Raw genomic sequence first — 25,886 nt, forward strand, 5'->3', positions numbered from 1 at the left:
TTTTTATCTTTCTTTAACATTGGTTTTATTTGTACCTAAAAATAATACATGTAACTATCGAACAAATGACTAAATACCTTTAGACTACAGTATGATTATCATCGTGCTCACCTTCTCACATTACTTAATCTAGGTCAAAGGTCAAACCTGGTTAATAAAGGACGGACATATAATGTCAACCAGAGTAATCTCCCATAACCATAACCTACTGCATGTAAACCACAGGGACTTGGCATGGATTTCCTACTCCAGTCTTTATATATTATAATACTATAATACATACTATATATAGCCCTACCATGTACCTGAGATGTACACCAATGATTGCATTCAGAACATTTTGTCTGCAGTTTTTTTTTATTTTAATCATTATTTTAGTTGTCAGTGACAAATAAGAAATATATAAACTGAAAATACACTTTGTTAAAAAAAGTGTCTTTTAACAAATTAAATGTACTTAATGTTTTCCTATTGTTACAAAAATAAAACCAAGATACACACAACTTTAACCCATTAAAACAATAATCATATTATAACCCTCAGAACTGATTGTGATTGATAGTACAACCGGGGTAACCTACTTAATACTGGTCATCTGGATAAAACTGATCACTGATTATATAAATAAATTATAGTCAAATATGATCTGATAAACTATACCCAGGTCTGTATCAAAGCTAGTGTAGATAGATATTTTGGACTACAAAATTAATGCAAAATAACCGATCCAAAAACATTATCTAAGTAAACCTGAAATCAGAGCATAAGTAGTAAGGTGAACAGAAAGTTAGTCTTGAACATTTTCACAACTGGAACAAAAGTTTGTTTACAATTATGAATGTTGTTGTTTGATATTCACAACCACAAGTGTCCTGCTGAGCTGTTTTGAGGTTCAACACATACAAGGTAAACATGAACAGAAATTGGTGACATGATTGAGAGAAAAAATCAAATTTTATACATCAGACAATAACATTGTCCTTTGTTTTAATTTTAACAACTGTCACTTTTTTTCTTCATCCTATAAGATTGCACAACTTGTATAATTGTTCTTGTTCACTAAGACACTGAAATCAAGGTACTTCATTCACACTAGACCAAAATAATTTGTTTTGTAAATCTTCAAAAATATTTATTCATTTGATCGTGTAGAAGAACACAGAGAGGTACATGATACAAATGTTCATTGTATTTTAAGAGTGAGATTGGAATCTCAAAAAGAAAGTGTAACAATTTAAAAATCAATGAACACCAAAATTTGTTTTAAAATTTCTGCTACATTTTCTCATTTGATGAATTTAATGCTAATGACTTTATAGTTTCCTACTAGATATGCACACCAAATACATATACATTTGAAATTAAAACAAGCAGACATAACTAAAAGGGATCAATAAAAAAAGGTGTTTAAACAAACGTTCAAAGTCCTAAACATCCTTTTTTTAATCACACAGACGATAAAACTGTTAAAAGTTTCTATTGAATGTTTGTTTAGAGTCATCTGAGTATTCCATGTTATCAAAGTATTTTTATGTTAAATGTAAAGAAACAAAATGAATAGCAAAGACAGAAAACTACATGTAGTGTTATTAAAGAACTCAAGTTTTTTCCATCAGACATAATTTGGCAAGTTACTTCTGAACATTAAAAGTATCCAAATTCCTCTGATATGTATATTTATCATATATAAATACAGCAAGTAAATATATATTTATATTTGATGAAGGACCAAGTTTCACAAAAAAAATCATATCAAAACAGGAGAGGAATGCAAAACATATACTAATAGAAACTGTGGATCTACAAGTTTACATACAATCCTGTATCACCACAAAAGCACCGATTTCCTGGGATTGTATAGATAGAATATACTTGACTAGGGAGTATATATCCAACCCCAAAAAAATGACAAAACCAGTGAAACAAAATACAAAAACTAAGCAATGAAAAATATGTAATGCACATTTAACAGGTGACCTACAACTTAAACTAGTGACCTTGACCTTTCATTGCAATGGAAATCTCCACGACAACACCAGACAGGGGTGCACGCTTGTTAAGCTCGGACCCCTCCCACTGGGCGAGCAGTTTCAGGAGGAGTCGTCATACAGTCTGTTTTACCATGGTGATGACCTAAACAAAACAAAGGTCAAGGTCAGAAGTGATGATAATGTAACAAACAAATTCTGTCTGCCTTTATCACAACTATGACGAGACATCATTCTTCTTCAAAGAATAACAGAGTCCTTTAATTTGCTTTTTCATTTTCATGATTTGGCAATTTCATTATCTAAAAATTTGTCCAATGCCCTCACAATAATTCATTCTCTCCCAGTGTTTGTACAAGATCAAATAACTGGGCTTCCTAAGTGAACATTTCTTTTCCATTCTCCAGATATTGTTTCTACCAGTACTTGTCAAAATCCTTTGCAACTTTCTGAAAATGGTAAAAAAAGAAAACAATATATATATATCATCATATTTTTGTAAAAATCAAGTGTTGTATGTATGCACTATATCTAGATATCTAAAATACATACATTTTGTACAAGACTTTAAAAAAAAAAGGTATATATTTACATTGCCACTGCACCGTACCTATATGTTGCTACTAATCCCAATGTATAAAAATTTCCAATATTATCATGTCAGTTAGGCTCTGGCGCACATATACATCATCAGAGGTCAAGAGGTCACGAAAAGGCTGGGTTTAAATCTGTGTGAGAATTCACCGAAAAAATATTGAACTATTCTTAAAATTGATCGATATGAATATATGTATTATAATTAAAATATTTTAAATGGATTGAAGGATTGATTTATCTTTATACATCCCCTTTATCAATAGGACTACATCAAGTTGGTTAACCATATCAACACACCGGATGACACTGGCACCAACTATTTCCCATCAAATCATACGGTGTTCCATCCAATGATATTTTTCTATATACAGACATATAAGTTTTATTATTATTTTCTCTTAAAAATGGAATGTCTAGATTGAATGTATAAAATATATTAAAGTCATATTTTTGACATGCTTTGGTGTGTAACATACATTGGGTGTTGTAGCATATCTATCATGGTGCGCAAATGGGCAGCATTACATATGCTAGAACACCAAATGTATGTTACATACCAAATGTATGTTACACACCAATGCATGGATGGTTATATAGGGCTCTTCATTAAACTATAATCTTTCAAACTTTGGCTCAAAATTTCAAGGCCCATGTGGGTTATTTTGTCACACACTAGCCATGGGTTTTCTCTGGGTACTCCGGAGAACAAATGCCACCAAATCACTTTGTGTATTAGAGACAATAGCGGTCCTGTTTATAGAACTTACATTTGGTTCATCATTGGGGGCGTATCTCTTTACTGGTACTCCTTCTTTATTGACCAGGAACTTGGAAAAGTTCCACTTGATAAAACTGGAAGGAAAAACAATGTTTGAAATGTCTGTGCAACAGAAGTATTATTTGACTTCAGGCAGAATGCTGGCTTTTAAAGGATACAAACATGTACTAACATTAAATTAAACAACCGTTATTTAATACATTGATCTGGTCAAAATTGCTTTCCAGAGGTCCAAAGCTTTCCCTTAAACCTATAAACTGTTAGATTTACATCCTGTAATTGAACTACTAAGTTGAAAGCACTTAAATCTATTACCGGTAAATTGACGGAGATATAAATAAATAGGACCAAACACTTATCGTAATTTAAACCTCTCATAAAATTATTCCACAAGATAAGCCAAAAATCAATTTGCAAAAGAGGTAAAATGATGATTTCATATGGTATTTTTATTCAAAGTTAGTTAGGATAAGTTTATGCTCGAAAGTTGGATGGCCAGGGAAGTTTATTAGGTCCAATAATACTTACTCCCCCAATGTTCCCCCCTGCTTCTTCTTTAGGAAGTTGTATAAAGGATCAGCCTTCTTGCCGTTGACATCGATCTTGGCGAACATGTCAAACTGAACACCATATTTCTCTGTTGCAAAAGCTTTAATTTCCTCATTTGTTCCTGGTTCCTACAATGAAATGACGCTAGCTCATTATCTTAATTCACTAACTGCATGTCTGTCAACTCAAGATTGTAAATTCTCCTCAAGTCGTCCTTATATTTCTATATATCAGTTAGTCAACCTTATCCAGAGTTTGTATAGCAATTTGTAGTATTGGTCAAAATCCAAAGCATCAGGGCTAAATTATCAAATTAAACATCTCTCCAGGCCTGCCCATCAGTAACCAATAAGGTAACCTAGACATATAAGGGCCATACCTACACAAATTCCAGTATCAATATAACATCTTTCAAACAAATATTCTCATATCAGCTGAAGAAAAAAAGATGAAGCAAGCTTATACTAACCTGTCCACCGAATTGGTTACAAGGAAAAGCCAGGATCCTCAAGCCCTTACTCTCAGCATACATAGCGTGCAGTTGTTGTAGCTGAGTGTAGTTCTTGTCTGTGAACCCTCAGTTGGTGGCCACATTGACAATGAGAACAACGTGGCCTCTGTCAATGTAAATAACAATTATCATCATTCTCAAAATAACTCTAGTTTAAAAATAGAAAACCATTTCAAGTATTACAATGCTATTGATTCTGATTCTGGATGTCTACCAGGTACACATGTACCAGATATAATAGCCAACATTTCCTGTGATCAAAGAAAATTGGAGGAAGTTTACTAACAGTAATAAATGGATACAAAGTGAAATTCATAAGATGGAGCATTGTCGGAAATCCACGAATCACAAGTTGTGACAAATCATAGAGCAGTGACTTGTGGGTTTCTGACGATGAAGACAGAGTGACAATACTGAGAACAATGGAGAAGGCGGCGGCTTTTTCTCTCTAGTTTCTTGTAATATCACACACCAGACAATTACAATTAACCTTTCATCCCTGGTCCATACCTGTACTTTTCTAGAGACACGTCATTGCCGTCTATATCCTTACAGGTAAACTCATATATAGTTTTAGCAGATTTCCAGGATTCAGCACTGCTCGCCTGTGGAGTACATTCATATGTTAATGTTACACATAGATATACATTATCAAAGTAGTGCATAAACATATTACAAAGATTTAATATGTCTGACATAAGAATTGATGGTTACGAATTTCTGTATGTAAAAAATTTCTGTAAATAACATGTACATGTTTGTTAAACAGTTTAAAATTACATTTAGCATATCTATGGTATGCTTGTATGTGCTGATTACACATTTCTGTATATATAACATGTACATGTTTGTTAAACAGTTTAAAATTACATTTAGCAGTATCTATGGTATATGCTTGTATGTGCTGAATACAGTGGAACTCGGTTAATACGAACTCGAAGGGACCGAGATAAGACTTAAGAGTTATCCGAGTTTTCGAATTAAGCGAGTTCTTGTGTCTACTGACGATCTCTTTACTTGGTATATATAGACTAGTTCCATGTCGTAAAACGATGTGAACAAGAGAGATGTCAAAATCGCCCATGGTTGTGGCAAAATTATAACAATAAAACCGAGATATATATTTTGAAATGCCACTCTACAGTAAGATTTATGAAAAAGAAATTAGCATTTTCGGCGATCTCGTTGTCCCGAAAATCTTACTTCGAGTTATAAGAACATTTTTATATATGATATTTGTTATTCGGACCCAAAATTTACTTTGTATTATCCCAGTTCTTCGAGTTTTCCGAATTCGAATTATCCGAGTTCTTTAAACAAAGATAAAGAGGGAATTCGGCCGGGACAGGCAAAGAACTTCGTATTAATCTGGGTTTTCGAATTATCTGAGATCGTATCAACCAAGTTCCACTGTACATAATTTCTGTATATGACATGTACATGTATGTTAATCAGTTTTAAAATTACATTTAGCAGTATCTATGGTATATGCTTGTATGTGCTGAACACATAACTTCTGTATATATAATGTATGATATGAGTTGATTATTGTATTGGCAGTGTATATATTATATACTGAATACATGTACATACTGTAAATTTACTATTTCTGACATACTGGTTGGTATGTATGATACACATTTAAGAACATTATTTAGGATCGACATTACCGAGAGCTGAAGTTTAGAAGCTTAGTATACTGTTCATAATACTGAAACAGTGTTGTTTAATAAATGCTTCTCACATGCTGAAAGTATCAAACTCCTTCCTTTTATTCTGCTTTAGAAGGTATCTCATCTATTACATTGCCTACAATTGTAAGTTAAATTTTGTAATTTTGACGGCATAATTTGACAATATTTCATTTTTGTTCAATAAAGAGGCCAATATTTATCTGCCTGTAAATAAATCATTTGGTGCCTTATTTACATTATATCTATGATTGTCTAGCATTATTACCATTTAACTCAGAAGAAAACATTGCATACATATATATTCGCTCTATGATGTTGGATATGGGTTACTTAAGGTAATTCATATGATCAAACTTGAGAGCACCTTATTTTAGACAAGCATGATATATTGCTCCATAACAGTTTTAGATTAACAAAATTAGATATAGAGGCTTTTGTATTTGTAAGGTACATAGAGTAATTGGTGAGATTGTCACATACATTATAATTATATATTATAAGGAAAGCTTATTACTTTTTCTCATAACAATTTTGTATAGTCAATACAAATCAAACAGTGTTTTTTAAGTTTAATTCCAAAGAGAAAGATATATAAACCCAAACCTTGTTAACTCAATCTTGTCTAAATGATACCTCAGTTACTTGGATAAGATAAAGTGTTACCATGGTGATGATTCTGTCAACACTGAGTTAACAAAGTTTGAATGTACATGTGATAACTAGAATCAAAGTGCCAAGGCCACGCATAGATGCTGTGAATGAAGGACTCAAACAAAGGAATAAAATAATTGGTTTTTCATTTATATTAAATTTAGTTAACATGTTGTAGAACATTGTATTTATGTAATGTAAAATGTTGAATTTTGGAGTTAAACAAAAGATATTTGTTATCTTATTATCATTAAAGTTGATTCAACCACCATAAGTTAAATAGGTTTTTTTGAAATGATTGAAATATATTTTTTATATTAAAATTTCTTATTTCTGAAAGAAGTTGATTTATTTAACTAATAAATCGGATGATTTATTTAAAGTGAACAGTCGGGCAAGGATGGCTAAAGTCGGTAAAAATGGCGTGAATGTATCCAGTATAATTTCTTATGAAATGGAAAAATAAAATCTCTTGTCAAAATCCGTCTGCGTACGAAGAAATTAATTTAAAGTATGGAAATTTTTAAAACGTCCTCCCGGCTCACTATGTCCGTGGTTACATTTCCACGCAGCCTCGCTTTCAATGCTTTCAACGTTTCTTTACTTTTATGGTCCGAACTGGGAAACTAAGCAGAACTTGACCGTCGTATTAATATGTGAGAACTTTTGGAAGGCCAATGAATGCATTTAGACTGGTTTTCTTTGCCCGGCTATTCACTTTAACCAATAAATCGGGTAAAAATCTGAGTGCCATTTTCGTTTAATACGTGTAAGTAATCTATAGACACATATAAATTACTGAAATTATCAATTTCATCAATGTCTCTTTAAAAAAAAGAAAATAATTAATATCCATTAAAGATGCTCCACCGCCGACAGAGTATAAATGGTATTTATCATTTGAACAATAGTTGGCATTTAATCGTGTATATATATGTCTAGTTAACATAAAAAATAATACAAAATAATTTGTTTTGCATTTGGTGCATGCGTAATCAGTACTTCATTCCATATAGGATATAGTGCCACGGAATTTTTTCGGGATGCAATTAATTATTTTTCATATTTTTAACTTGAATTAAAATTAGAAGCTCAAACTTTTCAATAGAGGTAAAAGTGTAAAGTAAGTAACTTTTGTAACTGAAGAAAAATACTAAATACTAAATCTGCTTCTGTTTTTGATTGTGAAAAAATACCATTTGTCAGCAGTGGAGCATCTTTAAATAACAACAGAAATATTGCGATTTCCGGATTATGTAGTGATTTCCTTGTTACAAAGACGAACATGGCTGCTTGCATGTGTATCACTTTGCTTTGCCAACTTATAAATCATGGCCAGATACTTTTGTCATATAAAAAAGTCATAATTTAGTTACCTTTTACAACAATCTTTGATGTTATGAAACATTGTTGCAAATATGTTGTGTATGTTCGTTTAAACACGGCTTGAACAAGTCGAACAGCAAGTGCTATATATGCAGTGCACTTTCACTATGGTAATATAGCAATGACCTTTAAAGGGAGGCAAAGGGAGAGCGTAGTAATTTCATCAGATATAATTCGATTTACTACAGTAATAAAGCAGTGTTACGGCCGTACATGTTTTCAGAAAAAAAGAAAGATGGAATTAATGTTGCCTAGAGATTGACACCTCATGTATAATTTCTATATTTGTTTGATTTGATCTTAGTTAAAGAATTAAAAGGTAGCTATAAATAATAAATTCCTGCAATGAAAGGTCTAATTGCAATGACGTTTAAAGGCAGGCAACTCGAGATTTTACATCTCTAGATGGGAGAGAGCGTAGTAATTTCAACAGATATAGTTCCCAACGTCGACCAAATAAAAGACTTTTGCAAACACATTTAAATCTTAATTTTCGTATAAATCATTAAAACAAATATAATAAATCATCATTTATAGCATCAATTTCGTACCATTCAACTAGATAGATAAACTAAGAAAATCTACTACGGAGGAATAAATTAAGAAGGCGTTGTGTGTGATTTTTGATCTGAATCAAGATCAAAACGACATAGTTCTAAGGAAACATAGGAAAACATCACTGATTGCGTAATTGTAAACATCGATTATCGTTGTGAAAATTACTGTACAGGTGTGTTTTAATATTTTATACCTTTAATTAGGGTAGGAAAGTAACAAAAGAGCATTTAATTTTCATCGCGGATTCTTATTATTGTTTTGATGTGCTCAGGCTTGTTTAGAGTACCTATGATTGCTGTTTCACAGCATTCAAAATAAAGTCATAATAAAAAGGATATATATATATAAACATAACCAAAAAATGTGGATTACTAAAGGATGATGAGATTTGCTTTACTCATATAAAATTTGACCATCCTGATCTATTCAAGGCTTGCATTCTACAAGAATGATGTTACATGTACAAGTCTTCCTAAAGTTGACAAAGCAATGTTATTTTGATGTAGTTGTATAAGTATACAGTAAAAGTATGGGGTTGAGGGATCTAAGTTTCTGGTTTCCCGAGACTTGTCTATTTCCCGAGGCGGAGCCGAGGGAAATAGGCAAGTTCGAGGGAAACCGGAAACTTGATATATCACTCAATCCCATACTTTAACTGTTTTAATATACCAACACATACAAAAGCTATGATAAGACTACAAATATATTTCTTTCATCACTAACGTTCTCTCTATTCCAGTCGCGTACGGCAATGGCCATTGGAGATTGAGATAATTTTATATTGTAAACGATCTACGTAATTTTATCTTCAAACATACAAATTATTCTGAGATGATAACTGTGATTCTATGTCCGTTTTGTTTTGCTTCTATTCAAACCGCAGGTTAAAATTTGATTCCGCTATGATTTCTCGATATTTCAACATTTACAACCACTAGGCATAAAACTAGATTTGTATATAAATATTGTTGAAATTCCAAGACGTTAACCACTTACAGGTAGCCTAAATATATACATAACAACTGTACATACATGTAAAAGGTATTGTCCTCTGACCCCATTACATTTTTTCACAAGCCTCTCACTTACAAGATAAACATTACGACGTGTTCGGTAACAGTTTCCGATCGATACTAACGTCGTCTGAGTACGTCAACAGAGATGGCGTGATCGGAAACTAGCTCCGTCCAATTGTTAAGTCAACTAGCAACTGATGGCTTGATCGGAAACAAGTCCAACCCACCTCAAATCTGATTGGTTAAACGGAAATACCCGAGTGCAAGGGTGTGCTAGCTTCCAGGGGTGTGCTAGTTCGATGACTAACACACAGCTGAGAGAGGTTTTTGGAAAAGGCAGGGAGCTAGTAAATTTAACAAAGTATCTTTTATATAGTGTAAATAAAGTAGAGGTATATTAATATATATGTATGTAATGGCTATTTTCAAGATATAACTAAAGGTTACTGGTTAGTTAATCATTCTCGCCATCACATGTGTTTTTGTATGCTAACATTTATTTGCATTTCTTTATGGAAAACTGCAGGTAGTGTCTTCTACCAGAAGATAGCTTGCATGTAATCATACAATTGCACATGTGATGACAAAAACGTGTACTAGGCTAGAATGTTGCCTGCCATTATGGTTTATTTTGTGTTTGCCTGCCATTATGGTTTATTTTGTGTATGTCCTGTAAACAGACTGGTGATCATGAAGCCAAGGATGTGCCAGGTTTAGGATAAGGAGGAAAATAAAAGTACCCCCCAAACCCACTGACCTATGGTCAGATGACTGCCCAAAGATTGTGTACCACCAACCAAGAGGTAGATAACCGTGACAAATTGAACCCTAGCCCCGTTTAAGAAAATAACAAAATAATGTTATTGTCTTTACGACACTAAGAAAAACCTTAAATCCATTTTTACCAGTGATTTTTCTCCTTATATAATTGGGGTCAGTAAACGACCCCATTCCCAATGCCAACCCCCTTTTTTTTCCCCCAATTACAAAGAAAAATTCCCAAATCAAATTGCTGGAAAACAAATAAAACTCGGAAATCTCTCCCCTCGTTTAATCTAAAAACAAAATACTCTGAAACTGTTGTGATTGTCGTCCCCTTTTGATAAATTGACACAGTTTACTGTTTTACAATATCTAATCACCAATAATACCATGTTCAGTAATGGGTTACTTTTTCCCAAAACTTCTCTTTTTGCGATTAAAAATTCCAAATTTGTTACAAAAACTTTTCCCCCCCAAAATACCCTGAAATCAGTGTTTATTATACCAACCTAAGGATAAGGAAGAAAGCACACTAGGTAGGCTGTGCAACATTAGTAAATCAGGACAAAACATTAAGTAGTACAGCAGTATGAGAATCAAAATAATTTTGATTTCTTTTAGGATAATTGGAGGACAGAGAGAAAGAGAGAGAAAACAGCTATAGACCACACTAGTATTTAGCCATTTAACAAAGTGAACATAGATCTTTATTGGTGTTACACACACTATACATACGTACCCCGTTACCCTGCACGTAACATGTGGTAAAAAAAATAATCAATTATCAACGTAACATGTGGTAAAGGGAAAATATATCAAATCCAACAAATTTTCCATCAAGGAGACAAACCACAAGGGTTAACATTTCTTATATTTAGTAACATTATTTATAACAGGGTTACTTTGTTTGTGACTGATTACTGAAAAGTAATATGTATAGGGTCTAAATTATTTAAGTTGAGTAAAGAAATGTTTTATATATGGTACATATAGATCTCAAAGACTACCATATTAGCAGCACTGGATTATAAGCTAGTGCACTCACTATTTTCAGGGGAAAAACTCATGACATATATATATTTATCATCTGAAAAATTAAAAACTTTAAATATACTGGTAGGTAATACACAAAGTTCTCCTTTATTTCATTTCAGAGACATGAGTTTTTACTATAAACCTAATAGATATACTTAAAATTACTGTATAAAAGGTGATTGAAATATTCTGCAATATAATATATATATGCTATGAAACTTTGCTATATCTAAGCCAGAATACTGAATTTGTTGCTCTTGAAAAGATGAAAAGTTTTAAATGCCCAAACAGGTTGTTGGGTGTTATATTCAAATTTATTCCGACTCCTGCCTCGCCTCCTTACCATATTTATCCAAACTATGATCGATCTTCCTATAATTTATAAACACAAAGGATAGAACACATTTTCTGTATACCCTGTATGGATCCAGCCATTTCAATCGAGTGGCCTCGAACCGTATAATACTACAGCTTTCACTTCAATTCACTCATGGGGATGATACTTTAAAGATTACCATATTCCACCCGATAAGCACCCATGCCAGGGTGTTTAAAGAATTGAAGCAAATAAGGGGACACTTAAATGGAGACAAATTTGGACTAGCCTTTCATAAAATCGTTCTACAAAGTAAGCCATCAATCAATTTGCAAAAGTTATCAGTACAGTTTTAATATTTTCAATCTGCATTTAATTCGAAGTAAATGAAATTGAAGCCTAAAAAGGGGGAAAGGGCACTTATAGGGATGGGGATTTATTGGGTCAAATATGGTAATTCAATTCCAGATTTGCTCTGGCCTATAAAAGGTTAAATAGGCTAGTACTATATGTATACTATATGTATCAGTTTTTACTCAGGTAACCTAAAAATTTAAAGTTGAAAGATATAAATTTACAAAGAAATCAAATTCTTCCCCTGTCTGTAATTAATATATTATCTTCACTTACACTTCAGTGACCAAACAGACCACCTTTATAATTGTTTTGCAAATTAATGATCATCTCGCCAATAAAAGGATTGTCTGCCCTTGTTTATATCCTAAATAAACTAAAAGTTCAGATTAATTATCTCCCTTAAGAGTACCCTTTAGTCCTTACTGGTACAAAAAAGACTTGTTAGCTTTTTAAAGACCAATTATGAATGCATAATGTATATACTATCTCAGATGTCAAGTATGTTGTAGTAATTTTTAAAATCAAGCCATAGTAATATAATCCCTTGTGTAGAAATGACTATAATATAATTGCTTGCATATAATATATGTGTATGAGTAAAGCCCTTCAAAATCTGTATACGGTACCTCACGCTATATATGTACATGTATATTTACAACTGACAAAGTACAACAATTAAGAAAGCAATTAGTTTTGACAGGTATTACAAATTAACATATACATGTGTGATATATAAGCATTAGTTATATATAGTGATATGTAGATATATATAAGGCAATGTAATTGTACAAACTAACACCCTTTGTCTATTTAAAGAATCCCCTTTCTAAGTGAGTTAGTTATAATAAAAGCATTCATTTCCCTAACTACGCTACCCAAGGGTATTCAGTCCGATACCATAAGTACTCTACCTGCAACCCTTGGCAGTAGACTGGCCACCAGCTGCTGACCCTAAGTTGCTGATAAGACTTTCTCAGGAAAGTTCTTTACTAGATTATCTCCCCCTAGTTTAAAACTTAGAATCAGCCATGTAGTAGAGACAAAAATAACCGGTAATCAAGCCGAATTTAAGTGATTTTTTTCCCAATATTCTAGAGACTGGTGGCAATTCTACCCTTGGTAGGCGTCGTGTCAAAATTGAATTTGCCGCTTTAAAATTCTGATTGGATGTGTCTAGGTTCAGGCGACCAATGAAAACGTAATTTGTATATGTCAATAAAACTGAACCAAGTGATAGTATTGACCTACATTTGTGCGGAAACATAACTTTTGAAGTGACATTTGCTAAGGGTTCAATATCGTAGACTACCGTACCCTTGGCTAGCGAAGTTGTAGAAATGATATCATATTTATGATCCAAATCATATCAATCACTATAGCTAAAGATAGCTGTATGGTAATCAAATCAATCATTTTGACAGGCCTAGCTGGCCATATATATTGGACAACCATTGTACTTATTGGCAATCATATTTTGTGCTTCTCTCCTTTGAGAATTGTAAATTTCTGTTATTGTCATTTAAGTCAGTAAGCCAACTCTATACATGTAACATCTTATTATTCTAATGTTTTACATTAGGTTAAACTAAGGGTATTACAGATGTACCGTATATTGACTGCAGAAATTAAAAGACTACATTAATTTAATCATATTATGGTAGTACATCTGTACGTGTACAGTCAGAGTCTATAAGTTGCTCCTGTTTGACTAATGAATAATGTGCTGAAATACCATTGTCTATGGGTAATACTCAGAATGTTTGTGGCAGGAAGTACTTCAACCTACAGTGACCCACTTACCGAGTCAGTGTGTACTCTTCCGCCACAACACCTCCATGGCTAAACATACAAAACTAAATATTTAAGACTAAGGACAGTTGATAGCCATGCATGTTAACCATGCATGTGTCTCTTGAAATTCTCAAAATCCCACATTTCCTTCCTCAAATGATAGTTCATACCTATTCACAACTCTTATAATCCAAAACTAATTAAGAAATTAATGTCAGTTTATTGTTATGGATAACAATTTTTCAACATTTGCACGAAAATTTCTCTCCGTGCATTTAATACATATTTATATATCACTTCAAGGTGAGTGAGATTAATGCCTGAAAAAGAGTAATTATAAGGTTGTTATAATATTAGGTTGAACAAGGATGTATAGGAGGATAAGTGATTTACATTATTCATCTTGATGAATCCTGGACTCATGATTTTCATGTGGGACTCACCAAAATTTTGAGAACCATATATATTTCTTTGTATTGGGACTCATCAAAAATTTGAAAATTAGTCTTCTGGACTCGCCTTAAAAAATCCTACATAAATTGTTGAAGTCACTCTGGGTTTTGGGCGAATATGTCGGAAACACATTTGTGATTATACTCTGACTGTAACTACTGATCATGATTTTCCTGTGATATCCGCTGGCGCAACCTTTAATGTAGCTTGCAGGTGCGGGGTTTACCGTCTTACTTTCTGAAGTGGGACGTCATTTCATGAGATGTCTTTTTTTTTTAAATGAAAATTATGATATTTCTTCCATCCTTAAAGCAAGGATTAGATCTTAAATTTATTTAGCTTTACATTGCAAATGTGACTCGATAAGACAACTAATTATTGAGAAAAATGGCTTTTCATCACAGTTCATAGGTGTCTTGCATGGTGTTAACGTTTAGAAGTGTAAAGAGACAGTGACAAATCCTTCTCATTTAAAAATCCTTGGATTGAATACCCAGTATTTGATTTTATTTTTAAATGTTCTGGTATATTACAGTGTAGACGAAAAAGCCATGCTAATAATACTTTATATGTTGCACTGTACGGATCTTATTAGGCTATTTATATTATATTCTACAAAAATAAATTCTTTTATATCTTGTATCTTCCTTAATTAGCTTTATTTAATCAATAAACACCTTTACTCACACTTTTTTCAATGTCACATTCTAGTAGTAATTGCGTATAAAAAACTAATTGTCACCATGTTAATATCTGTTACAACGTATAGGTTTCTAGTATTAACTGCATCTTTTCTATGGACAATGAAAAATTGATCCTCTGTTTTTAAAGGCAGTGTAACAGGCTAAATATCCACAACAGGATACATATTGGTGTATTAACAGATTAGGTACAAAACTACAAATACAGTCATAACATACTGTCATAGTGATACTGGTAGTACATAATTATGAATGATACTATGTATTTATTGCAATAAATGAGGTATTTATATAGAATTTCTAGAATCACATTTTAAAATGATTGAGCTGTTCAGTTAATTAGAGATAAGCAGTGTAAAGACAAGTGGTGTCCAAAAACGGGAGAAGTTGGACAAGTACTAGTGTACTTAGAGACAAGATAGACGGGGTAATATATAGTGCGGAAACCTGATGTTGTTAGTTACACAACATTTTTACATAACTGTCTTAGCTTATGATGAATATAAAACAGACGACACTGCTGTATCTTTTGTGCCAAGGTCATTCTTTCTGTGTAATGCCTTTTACATGTGTCCTAATCCTATGTTAAATCAGTCAAGTATGACTTAGTAAAACTCACCATGGTTGCGTAGGGGAGCCCGGACACCAGGAAGACCTTTGATCGCTCCCACACTCGAGTGCAGAATGCTCTACTCAACGTTGTAAACAACATAGACCCAGATAGTGCTTTTGCTCGATTAGGCGTGACGAAAGATAGTTTCGTATCATTAATGGAATGGTTAATACAAGTATTAAAATTAAATTTGACGAAAGATGCATTTCATATAAGATATTGTGACCACAGTAATTTTTTAATTGAATAACTTTCGGCATTTTTATTCATTTACGAAACTACTTCTGTAATCCACGTGTGTGATATGCTTGGAACTTTCTATGAAATGTGAAACGTTTTATTGACTTTGTTTTAAATAACAACTTCCGGTGAAAAAACACGCTTAACTTGTAAAGTTGTGCAATATACAGTGAAATATAGTCACATAAGCCACCAAAAAGGGTTTTTGAAACAATGGATGATGAACAGGAGCTGTACAAGCTATGGAGGATTAGAAAAACGATTATGCAGGTAAGCTTAATTAACATTTTGAACCGTAAGAGTGAGCTGCACAGTAACACTTATCTGGTTTTTGTACAATTTAGAGATGTCACGGTTCATGTTTTTTCAGTTCGGTTTGGTTTCAATTTTTTGGTCGGTTTACGTTTTACCGGTTCGGTTCATACAAATTTTACTTAAACCACAGGCGTCTGCTTCTTGTTTTGTAAAAAATATAATAACCTACCCCACTATATAAACAAGGTGAGACACTCCGATACTTCAACTGTGGAACGGAAGTTCGTATAGTAGGGGTAGGACATTGTATTTTTCCAAAACTAGATGCAGACGCCTGTGCTTAAACACCATTTAAGTCTATTCACTATCAAAAACAAGTTTTGCTTTAGATTAAAAAAGATGGTACATCTTTTTTAATCTAAAGCAAAACAGGTTGGGCACAACCCTGCATATGGGTAACAGTTTCCCATTTTAGTAACAGTTACCCATTTGAGTAATAATTTAGTTACCCAAATGCAGGATTCTGTGAAATGTAAACACATAATATTGTTTAAAAAAAAATATTTAAAAAGGGCGTCATCATTTTTAGAGTGCGTTAAAACTGATCTAAGACTCTATATTTCTGCAAATGAACTATTAAATTCTGTAGTCTCGCTTTGTTGTAAGATGACAATTCAGGTGTTCTCCATTGACTCACAGGCGTCTGCTTCTGGTTTGAAAAAATATAATAACAACCCCTACTATATGAACAAGGTGAGACACTCCGATACTTCAACTGTGGAATGGAAGTGGAACTCTTCAAACGAGCAGTTGCAAGAAGCAGTCAGATTGGTCAATTAATTTAATTAACCAATCAGATTGCTACTTGCAAAACTGCTTGCTTGAATGATCAACTTCCGTTCCATAGTTGATGCATTGTCCGCTACTTGGATACTTGGTGTCCTGTTTCTTATTAGAAAACCGTAACTTCACGACAAAAACCTGGCATACATTGCAAAAAGAGGATTCTTAATTAAGGTACGTTGATTAAACGAGCAGACACTCAATATTTTCGTCAAATTTGGTCTAATTTCAAAGTGAATTGGACCGTACCCTCAACTTCCTGTTCATGGCGTATCTCACTTGTTCATATAGTAGGGGTAGGATATTTTATTTTTCCAAAACCAGAAGCAGACGCCTGTGATTGACTACAGTGTTAAGTCGTGTCATGGTTGAATTAGTTTTACCGGTGTTCTATTTTTAGCCCCATAGTAAGCAATGGAGTTGAGTTAGTTTGTCACTTTTACCAAAATTGAGACAATGATGTTTTGTCCTATTTTGATTAATAATGTACTAAGTTATGTAAGTAATGGTGCCATGTAAAAATTATGATGCCCTTTTTAGGTCATCTGACCCAAAGGGTCAGGATGACCTATAGTCATCATGCACCGTCCGTCGTCGTGCGCCGTGCGTAAACTTTTCATTCAAACAACTTCTTCTCAATAACCGTAAGGCTCAAAGTACTCATATTTGGCCTGTAGCATGCTGGGATGAAGGGCTACAAAAGTTGTGAAAAATTAATGACCTTGACGTACTGTCAAGGTCACCGGGGGTCAAATAGGCTAAAATCTTTGAACGACTTCTTCTAATTAACCAAAAGGTCCAGGGTACTCATATTTGGCCTGTAGCATGCTGGGATGAAGGGCTACCAAAGTTGTGAAAATAAATGACCTTGACCTACTTTCAAGGTCACAGGGGTCAAATAGGCTAAATTCTTTGAACGACTTCTTCTAACTAACCAAAAGGTCCAGGGTACTCATATTTGGCCTGTAGCATGCTTGGATGAAGGGTTACCATAGTTATAAAAATGAATGACCTTGACCTTCTTTCAAGGTCACAGAGGTCAATTAAGCTAAAATCTTTTAACTACACCTTTTAATTAGCCGAAAGGTCCAGGGTATTCATATTTAGTCAATAGCATGCTGAGATAAAGGGCTATCAAAGTTGTGGAAATGAATGACCTTGACCTACTTTCAAGGTCACGAGAGTCAAATATTCCAAAATCTTGAATTTTGATCTTCTTCTCAAGTTCTACCAGTGTGATTAAGCTGAAACCTGCATGAAATGATCCTGACATGGTCCCGACCAAGTGTTGTTATATTTTATGTCGATCCAAAATCCAAGATGGCTGCCACAGATGATCCAAGATGGCTGCCACAGATGCCATCTTGAAAACACATTTGAACTTCTTCTCAAGTTCTACCAGTGCAATTTAACTGAAACTTGAAACATGAAATGCGACTGATATGATCAAAGTGTTGTTATATCTCTGGTTGATCCCAGATTGAAGATGGCTACCATGACACCATATCTAATTATTTTCCTATACAGCTATTGCCAAGATAGTCAGATGACCGTTAAGGCCCTTGGGCCTCTTGTTTGATAAAAATGATTAAAACAACTTCATGCATGTTTCTTTCACAGAATCCTGCATTTGGGTAACTTATTGATTACTCAAATGGGTAACTGTTACTCATATGCAGGACTATATTACACATATGCAGGGTTGTGCCCAGCCTGTCAAACACATGTTTTTTTCTCAAACAAAATTTTATTTCAAAATAAAAACAATAAAAATAATTAATTGCGCATGCGTCCTAAAAAAAATCCATGACACTATATCCTATATGGAATGAAGTACTAATTGTGCTTGCAACAAAAAAAATTAAATAAATTATTTCATATCATTTTGTGTCTTAATTAGACATATAACACGATTAAATACCAATTTTTGTTAAAATGTTGAGTATCATTTATGATATGTCGGCAGTGGAACTTCTTTAAATAAACATAATTGAACATTTACTTATCTTTTTGGTAACTCTTTCAGTACTCGTGACACATTGATCAGTCACAGAGACATATGTCCTCGTATACTTTAATTTATGATACATTATTCCATCACTGAAACATTTTTACCTACCATTTCCTTCATGACACATTATTATGTCATGATTGATATATATGTGAAAATTATAAGTTTTATCGCAAATTAATTCATCAGTATCATTTCGGAAAAAGTTTTTAAAAAAAGTAATATGCATTGGAATTGTAATAAAGATGAACATTATTACGTACCAGGTACATGTTCAATAGTAAAATGGGTTAATTCACGGAATATTGGCCGGCGGAAACGGGATTGTTCACAATCACAACTGAACACAATGGCGGCCTTATTTAGCTGCCGATATTCTGCAGGAGTGTTATCGTAAAAATTATAATAAAAACATTAACAATTATAACATATCAAACAATAAGTGAAACATATCATTTAGATATTACCTATGTTGCTGTATTATCAATGAAATAATCAGCAATACAGTTTAAACATGTAAATTACAGGTAATACAGGACATTTAATTTTCTAATGAAACAATTCAAACGAAGTAAGAATCATTGTGCCGAAACGAACCGTATGGTGAAATATTTCTGTTAACCTAATTTCGGTTAACTGCTACACTCCTATTGTATATCATGACATGTTTTCATTTTTGCATTTAAAAAATGTTCATAATTAATGTAACTGAATACTTATGTAACAGCCTAACAGGGTCAGAGTAGTGTGGCGATAGATGGACTCGAACCTGTAACCCCTGGACTTACTGGTCCGCTTTAACCAGGTTGGGCACAACCCTGCATATGGCTAACAGTTATCCATTTGAGTAACACATATGGTCAATGCCCTAAATTTGTCAGGGACCTGTTTTCGTCATGTTTACAATTTTGCTTATATCTCATGAACTATCACATGATTTCATAAAAAGTGTCGTCAGCCAAAGCAGATTTGATCAAGGAGATTTTTCTTGCTTAAAAGGGAGTATATGCTATAACCAAGTGATTTTATAAAAAACGATGTAGCAGTATACCCCAAACGAAGATATTTTCTTAAGTTTTAAATGAAACTTTAACACCCTATCATCAGCGTTTGATTGTCCATGTGCACTGATCAACAGTATGTCAACAGTACCAGAAGTCATGTGTCAGATCATGTGATTCATAGCCCAGATTTTGGGTAATTAGAAATTATTTTGGCGATTCAACTTACCTGAAATATTTGGTGCAGTAATGTTGAAAACGTAACATTATTCTATCTATGTAAACAGAGGTGTTTGCCAATTTCCATGACCAATAGCTAGGTTTAAAGACTTAAAATCGATGTAACAACAAGAAATTTTTACCTTAAACACAATTTCATAAGTGCCTAGCTACTGCTCATCATTTATTTGGAATGACCTAAATTTTCGTGATAAGAAAAACAGCCCCCCCTCCCCTGAATAAGTTGCATACATATTATACTGTATTCCTTCATGTATCTTCATATTGTTTACTGCATGTACAGACCCCAATATTAAATCTGGTGTTGTTTCTTTTGGAGCATATATATCTTCATCAAACATGTTGGTAAGTGGGTTGTGTATGATATACATATATATTTTTTTACTTTTCAGTATTTCATATCAAATTTAAATTGGAAATTGATATGTGTTTCTCTTTAATTTCAGCTTGTAACTTGTTTGTGTTACCAAATGCAATAACAAAGAAAAAATAAATACTTTCTTGTGTCCTACTGCTCAGCGTTATTATAGCATTATCGAGTCAAAGGTGCTAAATTATGATGCATTTCTATGGCACTTTGAGTCAGATAAAGACAGTAATATTGAAATCTCTTATTTTTATAATGTCACTAGATTAACTTGATAATCACATGACTAAACTGACAATTGGATTTAATCTTTTCTAGCTTTGTCATGACAGAGGATACCTGGTGACTCAGGATGAATTGGATCAAACATTGGACGAATTTAAAGAACAATATGGAGATAAACCAAGGTTACTCTCATTATTATTTTCTATAATTCTCTTAATTATTTTCTATAATTCTTTTAATTATTTTCTATAATTCTTTTAAATATACGTGTATAACATAATGTTTAAATTTGGTTTTCCTGATATTCTATATGGTGTTTACACTTTGACTGATACATTTGAATTGTATAAGATTGTATTGATTCTTTTTTTACTTATCACCATCATTTAAGGATATCCGGTACATATAGTCTTCAGTACTGTAAATTGGGATATTTTGGATATGGTCATATTTTGGCTAATTTATTTGGCATCTTACATAAAAGCCTCGACCTTAAAACCAAAATTTGACTATGTCAGTACCAAAAGCTGGTATATCTTTTTTTCTATATTTAGGTACCACAATTTGATTAATACAGATCCTTATCATCAATACGTTTGATAAGAGGATCTGACAAAATCCAGTTAGGGGTCACATTCTGGTGAGCTTTTGAAATATCCAATCAAATTGTTGCTGCTAGAATATTGTCTGGGGATGTTTAAAAAAACTGTCAGAATTATTTTCATGTACATAGTCATCTTGCCTAAAGAGCAAAACAAAGCTAATTATTAGGTCATCTGACCCATAGGGTCAGGCTGACCTATTGTCATCATGCATAGTCCGTCGTCGTGCACCGCCCGACGTACGTAAGCTTTCCATTCAAATGACTTCTTCTCATTAAGCGAAAGGTCCAGGGGACTGATATTTGGCCTGCAGCATGCTGGGATGAAGGGCTATCAAGTTTGTTCAAATGAATGACCTTGATCTTTCATTTTAGGTCACAGGAGACAAAAAGTCTAAAATCTTGAATGACGTCTCAGTAACCAAAAGGCCTAGCATACTCATATTGGGCCTGTGACATGCTGGGATGAAGGGCTACAAAGTTTGTTCAAATGAATGACCTTGATATCCATTCAAGGTTACAGGAGTCAAATAGGCGAAAATCTTTAAATGACTTCTTGTGAATAACTGAGAGGCCTAGAGTCAGATGGCCATTAAGACCCATTGGGCCTCTTGCATTGGGCCTCTTGCTTGTATCAATGAAATGTGTGAAAACGTGTATATTACCTTATTATATATATATATATAGGTACAATAGGCACATGTACACGAAAACATGAAATTTACACAACAATATTTAAACACAAAAAGGCCAAAATTTGCCAATGCCAAAATATCCCAACTTACGATATTATCTTATGTATTCAATTTTTTCAAGAGGAATATTTCATAGTTTATAAGTGCTATTGAGTAAACCCTTGAACTAAAGTTATTACTATTCTATATGTTTATTGTTTTACAGTGAGAGGAAGCCAAGCAGAAGTGATCTCATTGTGCTTGTTGCCCATAACGATGACCCCACTGGTACAGTGTTTCTGTTGCAAAATAAACAGATATTTATCATGACTGAAAATAAACTTCTTACTACTGATCAACTTTTGAAGCAAAATCTATGCTCATTTTGTGTTTCTAACAGAAATAAAGAATTATCTTTTTTACAATACTTAATAAATTTAGAAGTCATTCACCATAATACATTTAAATCCATGTAAAATGGGTGCTACGGAGGTTGAGTGTTTAACCCCTCGCACAAATTTTGAATGTCAGTAAGTAAGCTTCTTTTTTGTTACAGATCAGATGTTTGTATTTTTTCCCTGAGGAACCCAAAGTGGGAATCAAGACGATTAAGACCTACTGTCACAGAATGCAGGAGGAGAACATCACCCGCGCCATTATCATTGTACAGACTGGAATGACACCCTCAGCAAAGTCGGTAAGGTCAAGGCCATTTGTAACATTCCCGACAGTTAATTTCTATACCTGTAGTTTCTTCTGATTTTCAGTATTGTTATCTTCCTATATGCCATAATTTTGATACTCATGAATATCTTCACTATGCCATAATTTTGATTACTCGATATCTACCTACTTCTCTATGAAAAGGAGTACATGGGTATCTACCTACTTCTCTATGAAAAGGAGTACATGGTATCTACCTACTTCTCTATGAAAAGGAGTACATGGGTATCTACCTACTTCTCTATGAAAAGGAGTACATGGGTATCTACCTACTTCTCTATGAAAAGGAGTACATGGGTATCTACTACCTACTTCTCTATGAAAAGGAGTACATGGGTATCTACCTACTTCTCTATGAAAAGGAGTACATGGGTATCTACCTACTTCTCTATGAAAAGGAGTACATGGGTATCTATCTACTTCTCTATGAAAAGGAGTACATGGGTATCTATCTACTTCTCTATGAAAAGGAGTACATGGGTATCTACCTACTTCTCTATGAAAAGGAGTACATGGGTATCTATCTACTTCTCTATGAAAAGGAGTACATGGGTATCTACCTACTTCTCTATGAAAAGGAGTACATGGGTATCTACCTACTTCTCTATGAAAAGGAGTACATGGGTATCTACCTACTTCTCTATGAAAAGGAGTACATGGGTATCTACCTACTTCTCTATGAAAAGGAGTACATGGGTATCTACCTACTTCTCTATGAAAAGGAGTACATGGGTATCTACCTACTTCTCTATGAAAAGGAGTACATGGGTATCTACCTACTTCTCTATGAAAAGGAGTACATGGGTATCTACCTACTTCTCTATGAAAAGGAGTACATGGGTATCTACCTACTTCTCTATGAAAAGGAGTACATGGGTATCTACCTACTTCTCTATGAAAAGGAGTACATGGGTATCTACCTACTTCTCTATGAAAAGGAGTACATGGGTATCTACCTACTTCTCTATGAAAAGGAGTACATGGGTATCTACCTACTTCTCTATGAAAAGGAGTACATGGGTATCTACCTACTTCTCTATGAAAAGGAGTACATGGGTATCTACCTACTTCTCTATGAAAAGGAGTACATGGGTATCTACCTACTTCTCTATGAAAAGGAGTACATGGGTATCTACCTACTTCTCTATGAAAAGGAGTACATGGGTATCTACCTACTTCTCTATGAAAAGGAGTACATGGGTATCTACCTACTTCTCTATGAAAAGGGTACATGGGTATCTACTATGAAAAGGAGTACATGGGTATCTACCTACTTCTCTATGAAAAGGAGTACATGGGTATCTACTACTACTTCTCTATGAAAAGGAGTACATGGGTATCTACCTACTTCTCTATGAAAAGGAGTACATGGGTATCTACCTACTTCTCTATGAAAAGGAGTACATGGGTATCTACCTACTTCTCTATGAAAAGGAGTACATGGGTATCTACCTACTCTCTATGAAAAGGAGTACATGGGTATCTACCTACTTCTCTATGAAAAGGAGTACATGGGTATCTACTACTTCTCTATGAAAAGGAGTACATGGGTATCTACCTACTTCTCTATGAAAAGGAGTACATGGGTATCTACTACTTCTCTATGAAAAGGAGTACATGGGTATCTACCTACTTCTCTATGAAAAGGAGTACATGGGTATCTACCTACTTCTCTATGAAAAGGAGTACATGGGTATCTACCTACTTCTCTATGAAAAGGAGTACATGGGTATCTACCTACTTCTCTATGAAAAGGAGTACATGGGTATCTACCTACTTCTCTATGAAAAGGAGTACATGGGTATCTACCTACTTCTCTATGAAAAGGAGTACATGGGTATCTACCTACTTCTCTATGAAAAGGAGTACATGGGTATCTACCTACTTCTCTATGAAAAGGAGTACATGGGTATCTACCTACTTCTCTATGAAAAGGAGTACATGGGTATCTACCTACTTCTCTATGAAAAGGAGTACATGGGTATCTACCTACTTCTCTATGAAAAGGAGTACATGGGTATCTACCTACTTCTCTATGAAAAGGAGTACATGGGTATCTACCTACTTCTCTATGAAAAGGAGTACATGGGTATCTACCTACTTCTCTATGAAAAGGAGTACATGGGTATCTATCTACTTCTCTATGAAAAGGAGTACATGGGTATCTACCTACTTCTCTATGAAAAGGAGTACATGGGTATCTACCTACTTCTCTATGAAAAGGAGTACATGGGTATCTACCTACTTCTCTATGAAAAGGAGTACATGGGTATCTACCTACTTCTCTATGAAAAGGAGTACATGGGTATCTACCTACTTCTCTATGAAAAGGAGTACATGGGTATCTACCTACTTCTCTATCAAAAAGGAGTACATGGGTATCTACCTACTTCTCTATGAAAAGGAGTACATGGGTATCTACCTACTTCTCTATGAAAAGGAGTACATGGGTATCTACCTACTTCTCTATGAAAAGGAGTACATGGGTATCTACCTACTTCTCTATGAAAAGGAGTACATGGGTATCTACCTACTTCTCTATGAAAAGGAGTACATGGGTATCTACTACCTACTTCTCTATGAAAAGGAGTACATGGGTATCTACCTACTTCTCTATGAAAAGGAGTACATGGGTATCTACCTACTTCTCTATGAAAAGGAGTACATGGGGTATCTACCTACTTCTCTATGAAAAGGAGTACATGGGTATCTACCTACTTCTCTATGAAAAGGAGTACATGGGTATCTACCTACTTCTCTATGAAAAGGAGTACATGGGTATCTACTACCTACTTCTCTATGAAAAGGAGTACATGGGTATCTACCTACTTCTCTATGAAAAGGAGTACATGGGTATCTACCTACTTCTCTATGAAAAGGAGTACATGGGTATCTACCTACTTCTCTATGAAAAGGAGTACATGGGTATCTACCTACTTCTCTATGAAAA

The 25,886-nt window shown here is 33.9% G+C and overlaps 2 protein-coding genes across 2 annotated transcripts in view; one reads left to right on the forward strand and one right to left on the reverse strand.

The window, feature by feature from the left end:
* On the reverse strand, positions 1–15,898 carry LOC138325876 (glutathione peroxidase-like). Its single transcript, XM_069271854.1, has 6 exons — positions 15,763–15,898; positions 4,934–5,028; positions 4,382–4,529; positions 3,892–4,040; positions 3,353–3,437; positions 1–2,437 (listed from the first exon to the last, which is right to left on the reverse strand). The coding sequence occupies exons 1-6, from the start codon at positions 15,853–15,855 to the stop codon at positions 2,405–2,407; spliced, it is 603 nt and encodes a 200-aa protein (XP_069127955.1). The 5' UTR covers positions 15,856–15,898; the 3' UTR covers positions 1–2,404.
* Positions 15,899–16,124: 226 nt separating this feature from the next.
* LOC138325877 (DNA-directed RNA polymerases I, II, and III subunit RPABC1-like) overlaps positions 16,125–25,886 on the forward strand; it is a 30,852-nt gene continuing 21,090 nt past the window's right edge. The window contains 5 exon segments of the mRNA XM_069271855.1: positions 16,125–16,266; positions 21,032–21,120; positions 22,440–22,501; positions 22,770–22,783; positions 22,785–22,910. Coding sequence (XP_069127956.1) covers positions 16,210–16,266; positions 21,032–21,120; positions 22,440–22,501; positions 22,770–22,783; positions 22,785–22,910 — 348 coding nt within the window. The 5' untranslated portion in view covers positions 16,125–16,209.

Source organism: Argopecten irradians, chromosome 6, assembly GCF_041381155.1.
Source record: "Argopecten irradians isolate NY chromosome 6, Ai_NY, whole genome shotgun sequence".
NCBI classification, from domain to species: domain Eukaryota; kingdom Metazoa; phylum Mollusca; class Bivalvia; order Pectinida; family Pectinidae; genus Argopecten; species Argopecten irradians.